Source organism: Staurois parvus, unplaced genomic scaffold (genome assembly GCF_062004578.1).
Source record: "Staurois parvus isolate SC_StPar_1 unplaced genomic scaffold, SC_StPar_1.0 ptg000839l, whole genome shotgun sequence".
NCBI classification, from domain to species: Eukaryota; Metazoa; Chordata; class Amphibia; order Anura; family Ranidae; genus Staurois; species Staurois parvus.
Window position 1 is genome coordinate 4679651 of NW_028318635.1, and position 22798 is coordinate 4702448.

The following is a 22798-nucleotide window of genomic DNA, read 5'->3' on the forward strand; positions in this document are numbered from 1 at the left end:
AGAAGTGGTTGACGAAGGCATACCAAAGAGCGAAAAATTCTGATCGTGAGAAATTAATTTTTGGCCATAAGGAAAGACCCTCCAAGCATCAGGAAACTAGTAGGTTAAATATACAATATACAGAACTATCAGAGAATATAAAAAATATTTGTACCAAACACTGGCATATTTTGAAGGAGGATTCCTCGGTTAAAAAGTATGTTAACAATCAACCCAACTCAGTCTATAGGAAGGCTAAATCTCTGGCAGATTTATTGGTCCACAGTGACATAAACTGGTCCCCTCCAAAATTATGTTACACATCTGGAATGTATAGATGTGGGAGCTCTGACATTTGCCTCTTTGTGATTGAGGGAAATAGTATGGTCTTGCCAATGGGAAGGACCTGCAGATGTAGACAGCTGGTTGTGGCACCCTTGGAGTCATATATGTCATTCTTTGCATCTGTGGATCCTTCTACGTGGGCAAGACTATTCGCACGGTTCGTAAAAGATTTCAGGATCATATCTATGAGATTTCTACGTATCGTTTTAAGTTTCCACTGGCAAGAAATGTTTGTTGAAAACACAACAGTGATCGTAGATCTCTCCAATGCTGGGTTTTGGAAGTTGTTCCCCACGATACTAGAGGGGGGACTTTGATAGATTGGTGCTCCAACATGAGGCAAGATAGATATGAGAGCTTGAAGCTACCAAACCGCCCGGACTTGATGAAAGTTTGAGCTTTGCCCCTTTTTTGACTGTGATCTTTCCCTCTGGCATTGTCCATTGGTTTCTTTATTTTTGTACATAGATATGTTTGAGCACACTATTCAGGTTGGTGGTCTTTGGCACATATTCCAACGATCTTTTGTATTACTGTGGTTTTTAATCTTTATTGGCTTTTCACAGACTGAGCTCTTTATATTGATCACTAATAGGCTTCCAGAAGTAATAACCTCTATGTATGTTATATATGTGACATTTAAATTTAAATATACAATTATAATAGTATCTACCATATGGCACCCGGATCACCTTTTGTTTTTCATTGTGCTCAGAGTATTTTTTGCTTAGCCATGTTTGCCTTACTGCGCATGCTCGTGATGTCACAACACTTTGCGCATGCGCGATTGGCACAAGGCGGCCATTTTAAGGCCTCAGATGAATAGGACAAGCCAAACAAATCTTTTTATATGCAGAGCACTTTTGACCAATACGGGAGATCTTGATGTCTCTGTATACCTTATGGATATCCCCCAAACCGAAAAAGGGGGCACAATGTGAGACCTGTGGAGTGTGGTGTTTTTTGTTTATATACGGTTTTAAGTTGTCTGTGTTTAGAATAAAGGAATCGTTTATATGCTTTTCGACCACCAGCCTTATTTAATGTATGATGTAACTAAAAACCCACAAATCCTGGTTGAGTCCATAACTAGTCTTCTTAGTTTGGTTCTTAGTTGGATTTTTGATTGGGGACTCCCTTATTATTATTTATTTATTTGTTTATAGACCTTGAGACTTCTTTTTGGGGGGTTTGTAAATAGCTTGTGTGCTTTGTGATTGGATATTTCTGTAAATGTATTGATTTTCCAATGCTTTTTCCTTCTAGGGTGAAACACCGCTACACACAGCCTGCCGGCATGGGCTTCCCAATCTCACAGCAGAGCTATTACAGCAGGGAGCTAATCCAAATATTCAGACACAAGAGGCCCTCCCATCTTCTAAGGGTTCTCCAGCAACCAGCCCATTATCCAGCACCTACTTACAAACACCATTGCACATGGCAATAGCCTACAACCATCCTGATGTTGTAACGGTCATATTAGAACAAAAAGGTGAGAACCCCTCTTTAAAGTCCTGTCATACTTTCATTTTGTGCATAGCTCTAAGGCTTTTAAATTGTTGCCATGATTCTAAGAGTATAAATATAACAACTTTGTTTTGTTTCTTCAAAGCCAATGCTCTACATGCAACAAATAACCTTCAAATCATTCCCGACTTCAGTCTGAAGGATTCTAGAGAACAAACTGTACTGGCGCTAGCTTTATGGACAGGTAAGATGGTCTTATCATTGAGTCCTTTTTTTTTTTTTTTCCCCAATTCATATTGGATGAAATTTTAGACAAGGTGTATGGTTCATTTTGCAGATGTCTGGGGTTGCATGAGCCTGTGTGGATTGACACCACCAACCTGCAATTCAACTGTTCCTTTGTACAATAACTCATATAGTTTAATCTCTAGGTATGCACACCATTGCTGCACAACTTCTGGGGTCAGGAGCATCCATTAATGACACCATGTCTGATGGACAGACTCTGCTACATATGGCAATACGAAGGCAGGATAGTAAGAGTGCCCTCTTCCTTCTGGAGCATCAAGCTGATATAAACATTAGGTATTTTTCATGTCTGTTGATCACTGTGTGTGTTAACATTTACTAGACTAAAAACCTTATTATTATTATTAGACCTCCAGTACATGCACGTACAGGGTTTGGACAAAAATGTGGAAACACTACATGGTTTTCAAGTGCGAGAATTGTGACACGTTTCTTGTTGAGAGCAGAAGTGATGTTCTTTTGCTTCCTGCTGTGTGACGAGACACCTAGGTAACAGGTCGGAAAGCTCACTTTTCTCATTCACTGCGTGTGCTGCTGGTAATACTTGAGTCATATTTATTTATTTCAGGTACTTGTATAGCGCCGTCAATTTACGCAGCGCTTTTACATATATACTGTACATTCACATCAGTCCCTAACCCTCAAGGAGTGTACAATCTAAGGTCCCTAACTTACAATCATACGTACACATACTAGGGACAATTTAGACAGGATCCAATTAACCTCCCAGCATGTCTTTGGAGTGTGGGAGGAAGCCGGAGTACCCGAAGAAAACCCACGCAGGCACAGGGAGAACATGCAAACACCAGGCAGGTGGTCCCGTGGCTGGGATTTGAACCAACGACCCTAGTACTGCCAGGCAGAAGTGCTAACCATTTAGCCACTGTGCTGCCCCATATCAGAGCTTACTGAGTTTCAAAGGTAGCAAATTGTTGGTGCCCGCTTAGCTGATGCCTCTGTGAGTGAAGTTGCCAATTTATTTGCGGTTTCGCAAGGTACTGTATTAAAGGTTATGACGACATTACAGTTTCTAGGAAATCATCGGCTGAAGCATAAGCGCAATGGACATAGTAAACTGACCGAAAGAGACAAAAGGACATTGTGCAGGATTGCGACCCAGAATAAGAAAACAATTGCTGCAAAAGTGACTCAATTGTAGTCTTCTAAATCTTGTGCCCAAAAAAACTGCGGAGGGAGCTCCATAAGCAAGTTGCTGCCTACATAACACACACATGTGCAGTGGCAGAAGGGTGGGCTTTAACACCCACTTGCTGTGCTCCCAGCACAGAGACCGAGCTGTCAAAAAAAAGCTCTTGGTCTCCACTAACAATCAATAGCCAGGGGGACGGGCTCACCATCCTGTGACCATTATGACAGCCAGTATAAAGGTACCCTTAATCAACACTAACCAGGTTTCTCCTGAGATTTAGTAGATTTTTCTAAATGGTCCTTTTAAGGGTTTCAATGAAGCTTTGTAAATGCTTTTTGAATATGATGTTCTTGAGATTATAACTAACAAGTTTATGCTTGTATGAGCTGGCCTTATTTTTTTATGTTGCATTTTAGGACCCAGGATGGAGAAACTGCTCTTCAGCTTGCCATTAAAAACCAGCTTCCCTTAGTGGTGGATGCTATATGCACAAGAGGCGCAGATATGTCTGTTACTGATGAACAGGGAAACCCTCCACTTTGGCTAGCCTTAGACAATGACTTAGAAGATATTGCATCAACACTGGTAAGTATATAGTGTGCCACTGTAAATATAGTATATGACTTTCAAACAACCAACATTGCTGTCATCTGGACTATAAGGGTTGTTGGGACTCATCTGAACTGCCCATTTTTATCAGGTTTGGCTATCGCTGAGTTACAAATCTGTTGTGGATAGAGCAGCTCTACATCTACAAAATGACTCTGGTTCATGCTGTGAGCCTAGCGATAATAAATGAGCTGTTTGGTGAATATACGTTATAATTCTGTGTGTAATCCATTTGTGAACTACAAAACATTGCTTATTAAAGAAAGCGAATTTCTTCTTTTTAATGTTTTATTAGGTAAGACATGGATGTGATGCAACTTTTTGGGGGCCTGGTCCAAGTGGATGCTTACAGACCCTTCTTCACAGAGCCATTGATGAAAACAAAGAAAAGGTGGCCTGTTTTCTTATCCGCAGGTTAGTTCATTGTGTCTTCTTCCATTATGTGTCAGTTACATTGTACACTGTTGCACAACTTCCAGTGAAATTAGCTTTGTTCAATTAGTGATCATTAAGCCCCATATGACAACCACATAGTACCATTCCTTATTATTTTCCTGCTATTAACTTGTGTTACCTGTGGAAAACCTTAAAGTGGTTGTAAAGGTAAGAAGGTTTTTTTTTACTGTAATGTATTGTCTGCATTAAGGTAAAAAAACCTTCTGTGATCAGAACTTTTAGAATCACTTTAAAGAATTGTCAAGCAGGATCAGTTTTGTGACCCAACTGTCTGACATTCATCCTGAGCACACCTAACATTCATTGCTGACGAGTTATAGAAGGCACTTTAACCTGGATTTTACAGCTAGATGATAGTGTTGGCATGTAACTCTCAACCCCCCACCAAACAGTCCTTGGTACAGATTATGTTCATAGGATAGGCTTCAATTGCAATTATCAGCTGTTAATGTATTTATTTATTTGCAGTGCTTGTGATGTAAATAGCTCCAGAAAACCAGGACCAAATGGTGAAGGGGAAGAAGAGGCCAGAGATGGACAAACGCCTTTACATTTAGCTGCATGTTGGGGTTTGGAGGAAGTAGTTCAGTGCCTTCTGGAATTTGGTGCCAATGTAAATACCCAGGTATGAAGAAATAAAATGTTAGTATTGTTCATTCTGATTGCATACTAATTTGCAAACCTTTTGTGAAGTACAAAAAGTTTACAGTGTACTTGTTTTGTAAACCCTTCTATCCCCAGCACCCCCTGAAAGTTTTAAACACACCTGTCCTGCTGTGATATGTGTACTGCACTTTGTTTGAAATTGTTTGAAATTCCATATTCTGGACTCCATTTCGGGTACAAACTCTCCATAAGATTAATTTAGAAATTGCAGGGCTTGTGTTTGGGCCTAGCAGAGAAGATTTTGACTAAAAAACTGCACAACTAAGACTTCCTCACAGCTGACCTCTCAATGGATTAGGAACAGATTAATTTAAGTGTAGCAGCACACTGATCTATTTTATTGCATGTTTTATCACCCCAATCTTTCTAATAAGGCATGTTTAAACCTCAACTCCAGGATAATTTTAAAAACTCACTTTTGAAGTGGGGCTCGTCTTCACTGCAAGGGTTAATTGCTCATTTACAATAGGGACGGATGATGAGGTGTAAATACTTACCTTACTTGCTCGCTCCAACAGGCTTCCTTTAGCACTATGACCAGTCTCCTGCAGCTGTCTCTGTTAGCTGCGATTGGCTCTGGTAGCACTCCAGCTTCCTAAATGTACAATACAGTATTAATGTCCCTGTATTGTATTTGCATACACCGAGGCTCTGCGTACTGACCAGAGCTTTGAGTGGAAGAGGAAAGTGCTAGAGCAGGCCAGAGCGAGGAATCAGGTAATTGAAATAGCCGCTTCTGTAATCCCCTCAACACAATGTACAGTTAAGGAAAAAGATGTGTGAACAGTATGTTCACCAAAGCGGTTACATAAAAAGACCATGTGGTAAACCATCACACATGAAATGTATATAAATGATACTTTATTATGTATCAAAATGTAAATGAAAACATTGCCAATTAAACACACAAAAGAATTACTACACACCGATATCCATCACCTCACCCCAGACAACGTTGTCTGAAATACCATAAAAGTAAAAAAATATGACGTCATGGTATGACCATTACTGTAGTTAAAATATCAGCATGTTCGTGACAACCTCCAGTCACTTAGTCCCACATAATAATCATTGGACATATTACACAGATCAGTGGCATACTCTCCGTCAGTGTATACAACTGGATGCTCAGGGTTTACCTTGTGATATAAGGAACCTGTGTTCTAATGCCTATACTCATCTGAACTTACTGCACACATCCACTGTTGCTGTTATCTCTATATATAGCGAACTGCAACATTCTTTCCCAATAATGCCTAAAGGTTGCTTGCCCTGTATTCCACTGATCTGTGTAATATGTCCAATGATTATTCTATGGGACTGAGTACATCATCATAATTGTGACAGGACTACCTGTATATTACATCTTCAGTGGCACTCCTTGGACTCTGTAATTTATCCTTATTCAGGAATCATTGGACTAACACAGGCATTAAGTCCAGATTACTGCATCCCGTTGGGGCGCCCAGATGATGATATCTTTAGTTTGACAGATGACTGGAGGTTGTCACTGTCATGCTGATATTTTAACTGCAGTAATGGCCATACCATGACGTCATTTTTTTTTATTTTTTACTTTTGTGGTATTTCAGACACTCTGGGCTGAGGTGATGGATATTGATGTTTAGTAATTATTTTGTGTGTTTAATTGGCAATGATTGCATTTACATTTTTGATACATGATAAAGTATTATTTATATACACTTCATGTGTGATGTTTTACTGCATGGTCCTTTTATGTAACCACTTTGGTGAACATGCTGTTCACACATCTTTTTCAGTAAAACAGTATTTTGGTTACTGGACCGCACATCTATTGTGTAGCGGAGCCTATTGAATTTTTAACTTCCTCTTAAATAATTTTTCATAATCTGACAGTGTACAATTAACCCTTGCAGTGCGGGGGTTCCATCACTGCACGTGTTCATTTTTTAAAGTTAAAAGTAAAGTAAACTTAAGAATGACAAAATCCGCTGACAGGCAGGGTTTTTTTTATAACAGAAGAGGTCTTGAGGTTTCTTCTGTCATAAATGTCCCCCCTGCCTGTCAGCGGTAATGCAATCTGAGCCGAGTATGTGCAGCTCAGACCGCATTTAAGGCTTGTTCTGTGTGCCGCAGCGAAGTGACTCCCATGTACATTGCATGGGAGTGATATCACCCTGGCCCTGCATTTCAAGCGGAGGAAGATCTGAAACTCGGAAGAAAGACCAAGTTAAGATGGAAGCGCCAGGGACCCGTGACAGCTCAGTGCTGGAGGGCTCCGTCTGTAGGTAAGTCTTTCATAATGTACCAGTATGCAGTGCATATTAGTACATTATGACTTAAATCTGCAGGGGAGTCCATTTTTATACTTTACTACCGCCTTAATATTCCTGAAGTTGGACTTTAAGAATCATGTGCTCGCCTCTATTTATATTTATGTCCCCTCTAGTTGGCAGAGTAATGCAACATCATGCAAAGAATGTGCTTTATTTTTTATATATATATTTTCTGTCATATTTTTATGTTTTTTTATGATGCATACACCTTAGAAAAATAAACAATGTTAAGGCTGTGTGTTAAGATCATTGTCATGGGGGCTGCCTATAATGTCAGAGGAAAGTACTTGATCTGAGCCAAATAACCTATTTGAAAGCTTTGGGTCAGTCGACAGCCTGACATTTTAAATAGGAGAGGCCAGAAATTGCAGTCTACACAGTTGTCTAATGACAGGTGTAATTTGCAGGGGTGACCCCAATAATTAAATGACCAACTGCACACTTTTTTGCATGCATTAGGCATGGCTTTAAAACGTACTGAAATCAAAACCATGTACATTACATTAATCAAATGTATCAGAACATGCTTGCCTGCACATAGTGTGATCATTTATCATGGGTGACATGTATTGCATTGCATTGCAGGATGCAGAGGGGAGAACTCCAATCCACATTGCCATTAGCAATCAGCACAGTGTAATTATCCAGCTAATGATTTCACACCCTGATATCAGACTGAATGTGCGAGACAGGCAGGGTATGACTCCTTTTGCTTGTGCTATGACATTCAAAAACAATAAAGCTGCAGAGGCAATCTTGAAACGGGAGCCAGGAGCAGCTGAACAGGTAAGTGATGTAATATTTCCATTCTTTTGCCAGCATGCTCCTCTAAGCGTAGAAGCCAGCACCAATGTGAATGGGGCCTTAAGCACTGAAATTTTGTACTGTACCCAAATTAACTTTTTGTCATTTTTTCACACAAATAGAGCTGGTATGGTGGTGATCAGGACATTGGTATTGTTTAATGGCAGTGTTTTGGTGAGCACTAGGACAGTTGACAGGTGCTGGCTGCATTGTTTAATATGATTACACTGGGGCAGTGATCAGGGACACTAGGGCTGGCTTGCACAGCAATCTGTGAGTGTACATGCTGCCTGGCTGCTGTACACTCACAGGATGCAGTATCACTTCGCTCTGCTCTCACAGTGAGAGCAGAGAGAATTGATCTTTGCTTTCACTTGGTATTGTTTACTATGTGATTGCTGTGATTGGCTTGCATCTTTGTGCTGTCTTCCTGGAAGCAGTAAATTACATTTTTGGGGATGTTACATACACCAGCGGTGTATGGAACACCTTCAGGTTACCCTATTACCATACTGGTCACAAAATCAAATCCTAGACTTTAGATTGTTATTAGTAGTGGTTCATTTTTTCCCAATAGTAATGTACTTCACTTCTTCTAATATTTTTTTTTTTTTCCAACCCAGCAAGACTTAACATAGCTTTCTGGTGACATTTGGGTCTGCTTAAAAGTGCCATTAAAACTTAAATACAAATGATTTTTGCAAATACATCCTTTTTGCAACTGACATTGTTCAATTTATCGTTAGTGAATTAGTAGTAGTAGTAGAAATAGTAGTGTTTTTCACTTTACCTGTTCAATGAATGTGGTAATTACTACCAGATTTCTCGTTTTGCCTTTTTATGATAAAGCTTTGGCCTTTCCTTTAGGTGGATAACAAAGGAAGGAACTTCATGCATGTGGCAGTGCAGAACTCGGACATTGAGAGTGTACTGTTTCTGATCAGTGTACATGCCAATGTCAATTCAAGAGTGCAGGATGCCTCCAAGCTAACCCCCCTCCAACTAGCTGTGCAGGCTGGATCAGAAATTATTGTCCGCAACCTGGTATGTACACAAGCCTAAAAAAAAAAGTATAAACTATTTAAATAAGAAACCTCGCTTGTGAAAAACCTAAAAATTGTAGCTGCTTGCACAATATTGAGTAATCAGCATAACATATAAAATGTGCTGCGCTAATCAACATAACGGCTTTCAGATCCTTGACGTCACCATGCTTATTCAAACGGCGGTTGGAGTCCATGAAGGGTAACACTGTGTACAAAGCTGTTATTTTTTTCTTCAAGTTTTTTCTTTTTTTCCTCAAGTTTTTTTTTTTTTTTTTTTAAATCCATTTTATTACCGGATTTACACTATTTAGAGCGCTTGGCTACCTTTTGCATATGCACAATGGTGGAGTGGACCTTTGGGAGTAGAGCACACATGAAGACTTTCTTTTCTCTTCTGGTTTATATATTTTATGGAGTTTGGGGATAATTTGTTTCATAAGAGTATATGTATTAATAATTAATCCTTACGGTTTATTTTTTTCTCACTATTCCTATTTACACATTCTGTAAAATATCAGCGATCTCTTTGTGTTCGTCTGCTTGTGCATATACATACACTTATCGGCCACTTTATTAGGTTCACCTGTTCAATTGTTTGGTAACACAAATTACTTATCAGCCAATCACATGGCAGCAACTCAATGCGATTAGGCATCTAGATGTGGTGAAGACAGTTTGCTGAAGTTCAAACTGAGCATCAGAATGGGGAAGAAAGGGGATTTAAGTGAGTGTGAATGTGGCATGGTTGTTGGTGCCAGACTTGCTGTTCGGAGTACTTCAAAAACTGCTGATCTATTGGCATTTTCACGCAAACATCTCTAGGGTTTACAGAGAATGGTCCGGCAAAAGAAAAAATATCCAGTGAGTGGCAGTTGTGTGGACAGCAATGTCTTGTTGATGTCAGAAGAGAATGGGCAGACTGGTTGCTGCAACATTCAGATGGTAGGGTCAGAATTTGGTGTAAACAACATGAAAGCTTGGATCCATCCTGCCCTGTATCAGTGGTTCAGGCTGGTGGTATAATAGTGTGTGTGATATTTTCTTGGCACTAGCCAGGTGTACCTAATAAAGTGGTCGGTGAGTGTATATCATACTGTGTTCAATGACACATGGAAAGGAGAATGTAGGTGTTGGTCGAGCATTTGATACTATATTGGCAATGGATTAGGTCAGAGAATGGAGTCAGAGATGAGAAGATTGTGTGGTTAAGACCATCATCAAGTTTGCTAGCTCTATATTCATATTACATGGGCCCAAATGTCTCCACTTGAGCTTCAGAACCTTTTAAATGTTCCATGGTGATTGATTCCTTAGGGGATATCCTTCCTTCTTAGGTGGAAATCTGCTAACTCTGTCCATGGAGCCTTCCATTCACTATCTTTAGCTAGCTGCTAAGCTAAGTAGATGACACGTTATCAGTAGTAGCAGTGTGTATGTGAACAAAAGTTAAAAATACCAGGAAATTGCTTATACTGTTGCCTCCTGGTCGCACTCTTTTCATTATTACCTGCTGCTTTATTATAGTAAAACTTCAGTTTTGCTGAGGAAAATACTCATATCCAGTCAAACTGTATATGCATGGGAGACTTTTTCGCAAACTTTATTTTAGGTTTTTGTATACTTCTGTCCTGTAGATATTTTTATAGGCCTTGCAAGTACTTTCTTAAATTGAATATTGAGTTGGGAGGCTTTGCCTTCATTATGCCCATCAGACCTAGGGTTTTTTTTTTTTTTTTTTTAAATAAAAGGATCAGAGTTTTAAAAAATGCAAGCCGCGTCATTAAAATATCTCATCAAAGATCAAATTAAAATTGCAGGGGCTGCCTAAAATATAAATTCAATCTCTGTTGAAAGCAGGCAGACCGTTATCTTAGCAGGATTCTGGGACAGTCTGTCATGGCAGCATGGAAGAGAAATTTAGTCAGGTTCAAAAAAATTATAAAACAAAAAATAGTACAAAAAATGGCCACTACCCCAGTCTATAACTGGCCTTCACAGCAAGGAGCACATGGAAGGGCGACGCATGTCAAACAACAAAAAAGAAAAAGAAAAATTCCCAGCTCTGACTTTCCAGCCAGCTTGCAAATAAACCGAATTAACCTGTCTAACAGTATGCGTTAAACACAGGGGTTTAGTTAGTACACATTTGCAAATACATGCGTAAGCTACAGAGCCTTGTCATGGCACCCCAGTATTCTGTAGTTCCTAACTCTCCAATTTTAAGAGCCCCCATAGTAGAGGCATATGTATTTAATGGATAGAGCAAGGGCAGATGGACCTGAGGGAGCCCACCCCTCTTTAAAGGTACAGAAGGGCACCCATGCTGGTAGCACAATGGCAGCTAAGGTGTCCAGTGCACCCCCTCGACCAACAAATCAACAGTACAAAAAATGACCACTACCCCAGTCTGTAACTGGCCTTCATAGCAAGGAGCACATGGAAGGGCGACGCATGTCAAATAACAGAAAAATTCCCAGCTCTAACTTGCCAGCCAGCTTGCAAACAAACCAAATTAACCTGTCTAACTGTATGCACAAAAAACAGGGGTTTAGTTAGCACACATTTGCAAATACATGCGTAAGCTACAAAGCTACAAAAAAAATTATAAATAAACAAGGAATCAGTGCATACAAATTCTCCAATTCCTAATGACAGAGGGCACTGAACAATGTTCATAATAAGGTCCAATGACATATAAAATAAACACAAATGAGTCCATATAGCACAAGGGAAAGCTCTTGTAGCTGTAGCAGGCTCTGGATAAAGATGTAAAAAAGTGCCTCTAAGTGCAGTATGTAGAACATTTATTGAGGAACATAGTAAGAAACACTCACATGATAGAGGAGAAAGGAAGGCTTTGGCATATGTTATAAAGATGGAGGATGACTGCGAACATCCAGAGTCTCTCCCCGAGCGCTGACTACGGCTATCACATCGAGGATGCAGACATGTCCTCCATCTTTATAACATATGCCAAAGCCTTTCTTTTCTCCATCATGTGAATGTTTCTTACTGTTTTCCTCAATAAATGTTCTACATACTGCACTTTTTTTCTCTTTCTTATATCAAAAAAATTATAGACTGCAGGCTGAAATGAAAAGTAATTTTAATATTTCATTAAAAAAAAACCAGCCTTTGTAGCAGCTATGTTGTACAAGTTCCTCAAAGGGGCATGAGGATTTAAATTTGAAGTGAATTGGACACTTTTAGGAAATCTAACATGTCTAAACTCCTGCCTTGTATCACCTCTTGAAAACTTTTTGAAATGGTGGGGTGTCTTAGCACTGATAGCCTCGATATAATAAACCAGTAAGGGCCACCTTTCTTTTTTTTCTGTCTGTTTCCAAAATGTGACCACTAATATCTTAGTGCTGCACTAAGATTTATTTTACAATTTAGCTAACTAACTTTGATATTGTACTCTGGTAGCTCCTAGCAGGTGCCAAGGTGAATGAATTGACAAAGCATCGTCAGACCGCACTTCACCTCGCAGCACAGCAGGATCTGCCCACCATCTGTTCTGTACTCTTGGAGAATGGCGTTGATTTTGGAGCCACTGATGAAAATGGCAATAATGGTAAACGGAAATTACATGATTCCTGTTTAAATTTGCAAGTGGTTACAGGCATAACATTTTACCACTTTAAGTCCCAGAGTAATCAAAACCTTTGTAAACAGACCAAATTTTTAAGTTGCCAAGTTTTGGTATACGCTTATTTACTTAAAAATATCTTTAACCGCATTGCATATCAAAATGATTTTAACATGATTTTTAATCACACTTTTTCTTTCAGAGATGTCCTTGTTTTGCACTCTATAGATATACAGTGAAGGAAATAAGTATTTGATCCCCTACTCATTTTGAATGTTTTTCCGCTCACAAAGAAATGATCAGTCTAAAAATCGAATGGTAGGTGTATTGTAACACTGAGAGACATAATAGCAACACAAAATTCAAAAGAAATGCATGTCTAACAAATTATGCACTGATTTGCATGTTCATGAGGGAAATAAGTATCTGATCCCCTTCACAAAACATGACTTAGTACTTAGTGGCGAATCCCTTGTTGGAAATCACAGAGGTCAGACATTTCCTGTAGTTGGCCGCCAGGTTTGCACACATCTCAGGAGGGATTTTGGCCCACTCCTCTTGGCATATCCTCTCCAAGTCATTAAGGTTTGGTGGCTGACATTTGGCAACTCGAACTTTCAGCTCCCTCCACAGATTTTCAATCGGATTAAGGTCTGGGGACTGGCTAAGCCACCCCAGGATCTTAATGTGCTTCTTCTTGAGCCACTCCTTTGATGCCTTGGCCGTTTGTTTTGGGTCATTGTCATGCTGGAACACCCATCCACAGCCCATTTTCAATGCCCTGGCTAAGGGAAGAAGGTTCTCACCCAAGATTTGACAGTACATTGCCCTGTCCATTGACACTCTGATGCGGTGCAGTTGTCCTGTCCCCTTAGCAGAAAAACACCCCTAAAGCAGAATGTTTCCACCACCATGTTTGATAGTTGGGATGGTGTTCTTGGGGTCATAGGCAGCATTCCTCCTCCTCCAAACACTGCGAGTTAAGTTGATGTCAAAGAGCTCAATTTTGGTCTCATCTGACCACAACACTTTCAACCAGTCCTCCTCTGCATCATTCAGATGTTCAGTGGCAAACTTCAGACAGGCCTGGACATGTGCTTTCTTGAGCAGCGGGCACTGCAGGATTTCAATCCTTGTCGGCGTAGTGTGTTACCAATTGTTTTCTTGGTGACTTTGGTCCCAGCTGCCTGGAGATCATTGACTAGATCCTCACGTGTAGTTCTGGGATGATTCCTCACTGTTCTCATGATCATTGACACTCCAGGAGGTGAGATCATGCATGGTGCACCAGACCTAGGGACACTGACAGTTGTTTTGTGTTTCTTCCATTTGCGAATGATTGCACCAACTGTTGTCACCTTCTCACCAAGCTGCTTGGTGATAGTTTTGTAGCCCAGTCCAGCCTTGTGTAGGTCTACAATCTTGTCCCTGACATCCTTGGACAGCTCTTTGGTCTTTGCCATGGTTGAGAGTTTGGAATCTGATTGTTTGATTGCTTCTGTGGACAGGTGTCTTTTATACAGGTAACAAAATGAGATTAGCAGCACTCCCTTTAAGAGACTGCTTCTAATCTCAGCTTGCTACCTGTATGAAAGACACCTGGTAGCCAGAAATCCTGCTGAATGATAGGGGATCAAATACTTATTTCCCTCATGAACATGCAAATCATTGCATAATTTGTTAGACATGCATTTCTTTTGAATTTGTTGCTGCTATTCTGTCTCTCAATGTTACAATACACTTACCATTTGATTTTTAGGCTGATTATTTCTTTGTGAGTGGGCAAACATTCAAAATCAGCAGGGGATCAAATACTTATTTCCTTCACTGTATATTGTTTTATAGGTAGGGTTTTTATTTTGTAGCAGTTTTGTATACATATGTGTCTATTTCTTAGTGGTGTTTGTTTTTTTTTTAATTGAAAAATCTCGGCATATCGAAAACTGTAGCTGCTGATTTTTAAAATACAGACACTTACCCGTCCCTCTGTCCAGCGGTGTCCTTGCCACGGCTGGTTTCACCGGCATCTTCAGTGTGGGCACCCGGCTGTGACCGCTTGCAGCTTCACAGCCGGGTGCCCACTGCGCATGCGTGAGTAGCGCTGTGCTTTGTGAATGGTCTCGTAGTTTTCCTGGACCTGTCACGTGTCCCTATGGGGAGGGAAGTATATGATCCAAACGCACACGTTCCTGCGTTAAAAAATGGCTGTGTGTATGAGTGGGTGCTGCAGTGACCGTCGGCTGGAACCGAACAAAATCAGCAAGGAAAAAATGTCACCAGCACACCGAGGATCACCAATATGGGTCCAAAGGTTTTATTAAACCATCACATAGTTACAGCAAGGCAACGTTTCGGAGTCTCGCAGGACCCCTTCATCAGGCATGTGACCCATGCCTGATGAAGGGGTCCTGCGAGACTCCGAAACGTTGCCTTGCTGTAACTATGTGATGGTTTATTAAAACCTTTGGACCCATATTGGTGATCCTCGGTGTGCTGGTGACATTTTTTCCTATGGGGAGGGAGGGGGGATGTCAACTTCTGCTTCTGATCGCCTTAGGCAATTGCAGCAGAAGTGGGAACGGGTACCTGACAAATTCAGGTAGCGGGGGGACAAAGCCTTAAAACGGAACTTCCCCTTTTGGGTGGAGCTCCACTTTATGTTTGATTGACTGTCACGCAGTACATGACAGTGGATTGTCTTGCTTTCTGGTGCACTGAAATAAAGTACTGCATGCATGCATTACTTTCTTTTCAGCGCATACTGACCGCACACCACTGTGCTGCAAACTGGGCACACAGGAGAAAGGCCAATTTGCCTTGTCATGTGGTGGTACTTCACTGGAAATGCCACCCACCGTATCAGGTGAGAATGAACTCTCCATGCTGTAAAGCTGCCTTTTCTGGGTTGTTCAGGGGTACCTTGGCAAAAATTGCCTAAAAATTTCCCAAAAATGAACAAGCTAGTGAGTGGATCAAGCTTGCCTTTTTTTTAAACACAGCCACAGATTTTTATTTTACAGTATTAAACCCATGGGCACCATGAGGGTCAGCCACTGGCATCCTAAAAACCAATGACAATATTGGTTGATAAGGAGAACATCGGGTGCCTGTACAGCATCTTTGTTTTCCCCTCTCTGTCAGCACTGAGAGTCACAGCAGAGAGGGAGAGATTGAGTGAGAAGAGAAATGCTGTAAATCTAGTCAGTACCAGGTGAAAGAATAAATAACTTCCAATGTTGGGTGGCCCACATGTGTGGATGATGCTACAATAGGTAAAATATTAGTTTTGAGTTTTTGGGGTTTTTTTTTACAGAATGGAGTGCCTTGAGATTTGTACATAATATTATAGGGTGCCTTGGCTGGAAAAAGGTTGAGAAACACTGCTGTAAAGCAACCTTGTCAGTCTTTTTAAAGCTGATCATTTAAAAATTTCTATGTAACTAGTTTAAAGCTGGCCATACACTGATCAAAATTCCGCAGGAACCAGGCAAATTCATTCAGCCAGCGGGCTAAAAAAACAAAGCAAAAAACAGTTTATGACCAAGTTTAGTACCTGAATTTGTCCTGATATCAGTCTCCTGTAATCCCCTGCCCATCAGCACTCAGGCTTTAATGAAGGCATACATTACACCATATAGATTATTTCTAGTGTGCTGTATCATATTTTTTGTTTTTCCTTGCAGCGCTTCATCTTGCAGTAATGCATGGTCGGTTGAACAACATCCGTTGTCTTTTAACGGAGTGTAATATTGATGCAGAAGCACTTAATGTAAGGTAATCTATCAATATTTTTTTTTTTTGTACTATAACTAGACCTTAAGGTAGTTTTCTTTTATGTCCATTAATCGGCACAGGAAGTCATATACTGCCCACAACTGGAGAATTGTACACTATTAAAATATATATTAAAAAAATGTAGACAAGCACCAGATAACCCCCCCCCCCTCCCCCGAACATGTTTGCTAGTGTCCTAGCTCTGCTGAGGGGAAAAAAAATGTTTTACTAGCTTTTACTTACAATCAAGATTCCCACTGTTTTTCGAGCTGGATTTGACTGGGTAGCTAACCTTATCAGCCTTTCCTTAGCTTGACTTTGGAGTGCTGTACCTGCACCCCACTAAACTGAACATTGCAGGGCTAATCTGGAAGTGATGTTTGGTACTTGGTTCCGCTTGCTGTACTTTCCAGGCATCCAGGTACTGGTAAAAAAAATAGCTGCTGTCCCTTTCCAGGTCCAGAGCTGTGACAACGCCTCAGTGCCCCTAAAGACTCACTTTGTGAGTAGCATGTTTGGCCTTGGCTCTAGAAGCTTCCGCATTGTTTCCACCATTTTGCACCTTTTAATTTTGCCACTACCACTGGTTCACCGCCGAAGGGGTTAACGTTGAGAAACTAAGCCATTAGCTGCTGAAACACTTTCATTGACCAAAGAACCTGCCTCTAGGCCGCAGTCTTTTACCATTACTCATAAACTGAGAGATACTGTTTCAGCTTTTATTGATGTGCTATGCACAACTCTGAAGATTGGGTCTATCCCAGTTCACCCGCTATTCTTTTTTTTTTAAGATATGCTTTAATGAGTTTTATCAATAGTGTACACAAGAAAACAAAATCAGGTGCGCGAAAAAGAAAACTACAGAATACAGCAGGCAAAAAACTTTGCAGCGTCTTACAAGTCTCAGAAGCAAAAAAAATAAAATAAAAGGACAGTTGGATAGTTCATAGCAAAATGGTACAAAATGTCTGGGAACTCCAGTGCAGGATACATTTCAGCCAGTATAGGCGGATAAAACCATAATTTCAGTTCTTGGATCTAGAGAGGACAAAGTGAGGGGGTTAGAAATCCACTTGCCCCAAATTTTATCAAATGGTTTTGTTTTCTTTTCCTAAGCTTGAAAGTAAGTCTATACAAGGGAAGAGAAGCATTTATGAGTTTAAACCAGGAAGCCAAACCAAAGCCAAGCCAGGAAGTAAAACAGACCCTTTCCAGGATAATATAATTATTTTCTTAACAAAGATATAAAGAATGTGCATCAACTGTTTAGCATATTTGGATATCGTTAAGTCCCTGAAAATTCTCAAGAGAGAATTTTTTTAGATTTATAATATTGGGCAGACCCTGTGTGAAGGAGATAAATGAGCCAATGTTCCCCCAGAACCCATAGATTATAAGGCAGGAACAAAAACAATCAAGAAAATCAGCAGTGAGACTGCATCTCTGGAAACGCTCAGCTGTGGGGCGCAAGCCCATTTTATGCAATCGAACAGGAGTGAGGTGAGTATGATGAAATACCTTTTAAGCTGAAAATAATTCTGTCTCTGGAGGAAATAAGTGAAGTCTTATAGGCGTCGCTGAATTCAGTTCCATCCAAATCCGTAAGCGACGTGTCTTGGGAGGCCCATTTAGATTGAGCAGTGATGAACCTAGGGTTAGAATCAACCAGAAGTGCAGAATAATATTCAGAAATTAATTTTGTTGGGTCAGGGTGTCTTAATAATTTTTCAAGGGAAGTCATTTGTAAGGGGTTAGATGGGGCAAGACATCTTTTGATGATGCACGTTGGGCAGAGCCTCCTGCTCATATCATCGCGATTCACCACGTTCTAGAAAGTGTTTGTGGATGCTGGGTCGCTATATTTGTTTATATGCGCATATATTTTTACAACAAGTGAGTGGGTTCCATTGAGACGGTTTTTGGAGGGGATTTGACTGCCCAGAGAGATCACATAAGCACTTTGATACCACTCTTTAGTTTAAAAGGGTAATGGAGACTTTGTAAGAGACCATCTTTATATCACCTTTGGTGTCCGATTGGTGTTGGTGGCACTTTGGATACAAGAATTGGAGAAGAATTGTGGTTTCATAACCCTATGTCCTTTGGATGGGTCTTCCTTTTGGACCTTTTATTATTATTATTATTATTATTATTATTTGATTTATAAGTTTTTGACAATTTGAGCGCAACACAGTTTTACTTTTTGTATACAGTAGGTGGGGTATTTTTCTAGTTTGTGTTGCTATCAGTAGTTATTTTCCTTTTTTATTTTTTTAATATCTGCGCAGTTTCTTTGATATATACAGTGGGGCAAAAAATTATTCAGTCAGCCACCAATTGTGCAAGTTCCCCAACTTAAAAAGATGAGAGAGGCCTGTAATTGGCATCATAGGTAGACCTCAACTATGAGAGACAAAATGAGAAAAAAAATCCAGACAATCACATTGGCTGATTTGGAAAGAATTTATTTGCAAATTATGGTGGAAAATAGGTATTTGGTCAATATCAAAACTTCATCTCAATACTTTGTTACATATCCTTTGTTGGCAATGACAGAGGTCAAACGTTTCCTGTAAGTCTTCACAAGGTTGGCACACACTGTTGCTGGTATGTTGGCCCATTCCTCCATGCAGATCTCCTCTAGAGCAGTGATGTTTTGGGGCTGTCGCTGGGCAACTCAGACTTTCAACTCCCTCCAAAGGTTTTTTTATGGGGTTGAGATCTGGAGACTGGCTAGGCCACTCCAGGACCTTGAAATGCTTCTAACGAAGCCACTCCTTCATTGCCCGGGCGGTATGTTTTTGATCATTGTCATGTTGGAAGACCCAGCCACGTTTCATCTTCAATGCCCTTGCTGATGGAAGGAGGTTTGCACTCAAAATCTCACGATACATGGCCCCATTCATTCTGTCCTGTACATGGATCAGTCGTCCTGGTCCCTTTGCGGAGAAACAGCCCCAAAGCATGATGTTGCCACCACCATGCTTCACAGTAGGTATGGTGTTCTTTGGATGCAACTCAGCATTCTCTCTCCTCCAAACACGACGAGTTGTGTTTCTACCAAACAGTTCTATTTTTGTTTCATCTGACCATATGACATTCTCCCAATCCTCTTCTGGATCATCCAAATGCTCTCTAGCAAACTTCAGACGGGCCCGGACATGTACTGGCTTAAGCAGGGGGACACGTCTGGCACTGCAGGATTCTGAGTTCCTGGTGGCGTAATGTGTTTCTGATGGTAGCCTTTGTTACGTTGGTCCCAGCTCTCTGCAGGTCATTCACTAGGTCCCCCCCGTGTGGTCCTCTCTCGTGATAATCGAGAGAGATTATCAGTGGTCTTGTATGTCTTCCATTTTCTAATTATTGCTCCCACAGTTGATTTGTTCACACCAAGCTGCTTGCCTATTGCAGATTTAGTTTTCCCAGCCTGGTGCAGGTCTACAATTTTGTTTCTGGTGTCCTTCGACAGCTCTTTGGTCTTTACCATAGTGGAATTTGGAGTGTGACTGTTTGAGGTTGTGGACAGGTGTCTTTTATACTGATAACAAGTTCAAACAAGTGCCATTGATACAGGTAACGAGTGCAGGACAGAGGAGCCTCTTAAAGAAGAAGGTACAGGTCTGTGAGAGCCAGAAATCTTGCTTGTTTGTAGGTGACCAAATACTTATTTTCCACCATAATTTGCAAATAAATTCTTTCCAAATCAGCCAATGTGATTGTCTGGATTTTTTTTCTCATTTTGTCTGTCATAGTTGAGGTCTACCTATGATGCCAATTACAGGCCTCTCTCATCTTTTTAAGTGGGAGAACTTGCACAATTGGTGGCTGACTGAATACTTTTTTGCCCCACTGTATATATTTGGATGTTTAAGCATGGCACAATTAATTTTTACAGTACATATTTAGACGAAATATTCATGCTTTGGGTACCACAGCTATTTTGAGCATAATTAGTGAGGTGAACATGAGAATTTTTATTTTATTCATTCATAGATGTGTCTGGACCAACATTTGCCTCTCAGCACTTTAAGGATCTGGTCTCTGCTCTTACAAACTTGTTCCAGAGACCGTTGGTTTAGTTTTTCTTGAAAACCTTTGTACAGCTCTTTCTGTTTCCTTCACTGTGACTTCATGATATCTGAACTTGGTTCTCTGTGCCTTAGAAACACCCTTTTTGGATCTATCAGGTTTATCCCACTTTTCACTTCATCCTATCCATAAGGTGAGGTTTCTTGTTGCCATCAGCTCTGCAATTCGAGCATATGAGCAGGTGGCCTTAGCCTGAAAGAACTCTTTCTGGTCATGCACAAGGGAAGGGTGGGGGTTGAGATCCATAACGACCTTCCTACAAAAGGTACCTTTGCCTATCATTTCAGCCAGAACATTGTTCTTCTGTTCCTGTCTGTTAATAGCTTTCCCTACACTTTGGACTATGAAAATCTTATCTTGCAGCCAATACTTCATTCAGAAAGATTGAATTTCTTTGTCGTTTTTGGTTGTCTGGGTAAGGGTAAACCAGCTATTCCTTCCAACATTTCTTGGTGGCTCAAACACAACCATTTTTTCAAACTTATATGCTCAAGGATTGGGTGCTACCCTTTTCTAGCAATATGCACTTTATTAGATCTCTAAGTGCCTCTTGGGCTTTATGGCATCAGGCTACCAACTTTCAGGTTTTCCAGACTGTCACCTGGTCTTCTGTCCACACTTTCTACAATTACTAGGTTGATATTTGGGCCTCATATGATGCCAGCTTTGAGTGTAAGGTTCTTTGGGGCACTCTTTAAACTGTAGGCAGACAATAATTCTGATGTTTTGTTGTGGACCTGTTTGATGTTGCCCACCGTCTAAGTTGGGCTGCTTTTGGAAGTCCTAATTGTATACAATGTCCTGTGTGCCTCAATGATCAAGAAAGAAAATATAATATTTGTACTCACAGTCAAATTATTTTCTTGAGCTCCACTGAGGGACACAAGTTCCACCCCTCTATGTTTTTAATCATACTTTTGATACTGCTTGGATATAAAAAGTGAAATGCTGGAATAGAAGGGAGGGGTGATCTACTATTTTGTTTACCAGTGTCTGGTCCTCCTGTAGTTCCTCAATGGAGAAAAGGATTTTATGATGAATGCAAAAATCATATTTTTAAACTGTTCCTTTTCCTGCACCTCATCATGGGCTCATTAGCAAAGTCTTTTGGTATGGTTTAGACTTGAATATAGACTGTAAAAGTCTTCCACAACCCTCCACTTCACTTAGTCACTTAAGTGAGCTATGTGCAGAAGCTCCATGGTTTACCCTGATACAGTATGAAGACACTTTGCCCATGTTTGTTGGTAACATTTTTTTGTTGACAGATGAAAAAGAATACTGATGATACTGAACAAACACCGAGGGACAATAATGGAGAAAGATTGACATAAAGATCAGTTTAAAATTTTGACTATAGCGAATATTTAAATATGGCATTTGAATTCAGGAACATGGCATTCATCATCTAACATACCATAACATATACAGTATCTCACAGAAGTGCTACAATGTAAAGTAGTGAGTGTACATCTTGTATAACAGTGTAAATTTGTTGTCCCCTCAAAATAACTCAACACACAGCCATTAATGTCTAAACCGCTGGCAACAAAGTGAGTACACCCCTAAGTGACAATGTCCAAATTGGGCCCAATTAGCCATTTTCCCTCCCCGGTGTGTCATGTGACTCATTAGTGTTACAAGGTCTCAGGTGTGAATGGGGAGCAGGTGTTAAGACCATACAGCAGTTTAACAGGACAGGTTCCACTCAGAACAGGTCTCGCCATGGCCAACCAAAGAAGTTGAGTGCACATGCTCAGCGTCATATCCAGAGGTTGTCTTTGGGAAAAAGACGTGGGCTGTGTGTTGAGTTATTTTGAGGGGACAGCAAATTTACACTGTTATACAAGCTGTACACTCACTACTTTACATTGTAGCAAAGTGTCATTTCTTCAGTGTTGTCACATGAAATGATATAAAATATTTACAAAAATGTGAGCGGTGTACTCACTTCTGTGAGATACTGTACATATATTTGTATTTTCTGAGATTTCAAGCCTGACAGAGTTCAGTCTAGTGTTCCCATGTGCAAACAGTTCCTGTGTAGATCTTGAAGGGTATTGTACAGAACCATGTCACATGCAGGCCAGAAGCACTGTGAAATGTGTGCTGAATCCGGATACATTGCATTATGCAAAACTCCAACATTAACTGTAAAATGAGTTGACTTTCTAACCGTGTACAATTTTACGGT

At 40.4% G+C, this 22798-nt stretch overlaps 1 protein-coding gene across 2 annotated transcripts in view; it reads left to right on the forward strand.

Moving 5' to 3' along the window:
* Positions 1 to 22798, forward strand: part of ANKFY1 (ankyrin repeat and FYVE domain containing 1) — an 85478-nt gene that overhangs the window by 56825 nt on the left and 5855 nt on the right. For both annotated transcript variants that reach the window (XM_089655406.1, XM_089655407.1), the window contains 10 exons: positions 1591 to 1816; positions 1937 to 2035; positions 2223 to 2376; positions 3667 to 3835; positions 4155 to 4273; positions 4784 to 4940; positions 7885 to 8085; positions 8971 to 9147; positions 12579 to 12726; positions 16425 to 16515. In XM_089655406.1, the coding sequence (XP_089511532.1) occupies positions 1591 to 1816; positions 1937 to 2035; positions 2223 to 2376; positions 3667 to 3835; positions 4155 to 4273; positions 4784 to 4940; positions 7885 to 8085; positions 8971 to 9147; positions 12579 to 12726; positions 16425 to 16515 (1541 nt within the window). The remainder of the gene's footprint in view (positions 1 to 1590; positions 1817 to 1936; positions 2036 to 2222; positions 2377 to 3666; positions 3836 to 4154; positions 4274 to 4783; positions 4941 to 7884; positions 8086 to 8970; positions 9148 to 12578; positions 12727 to 16424; positions 16516 to 22798) is intronic.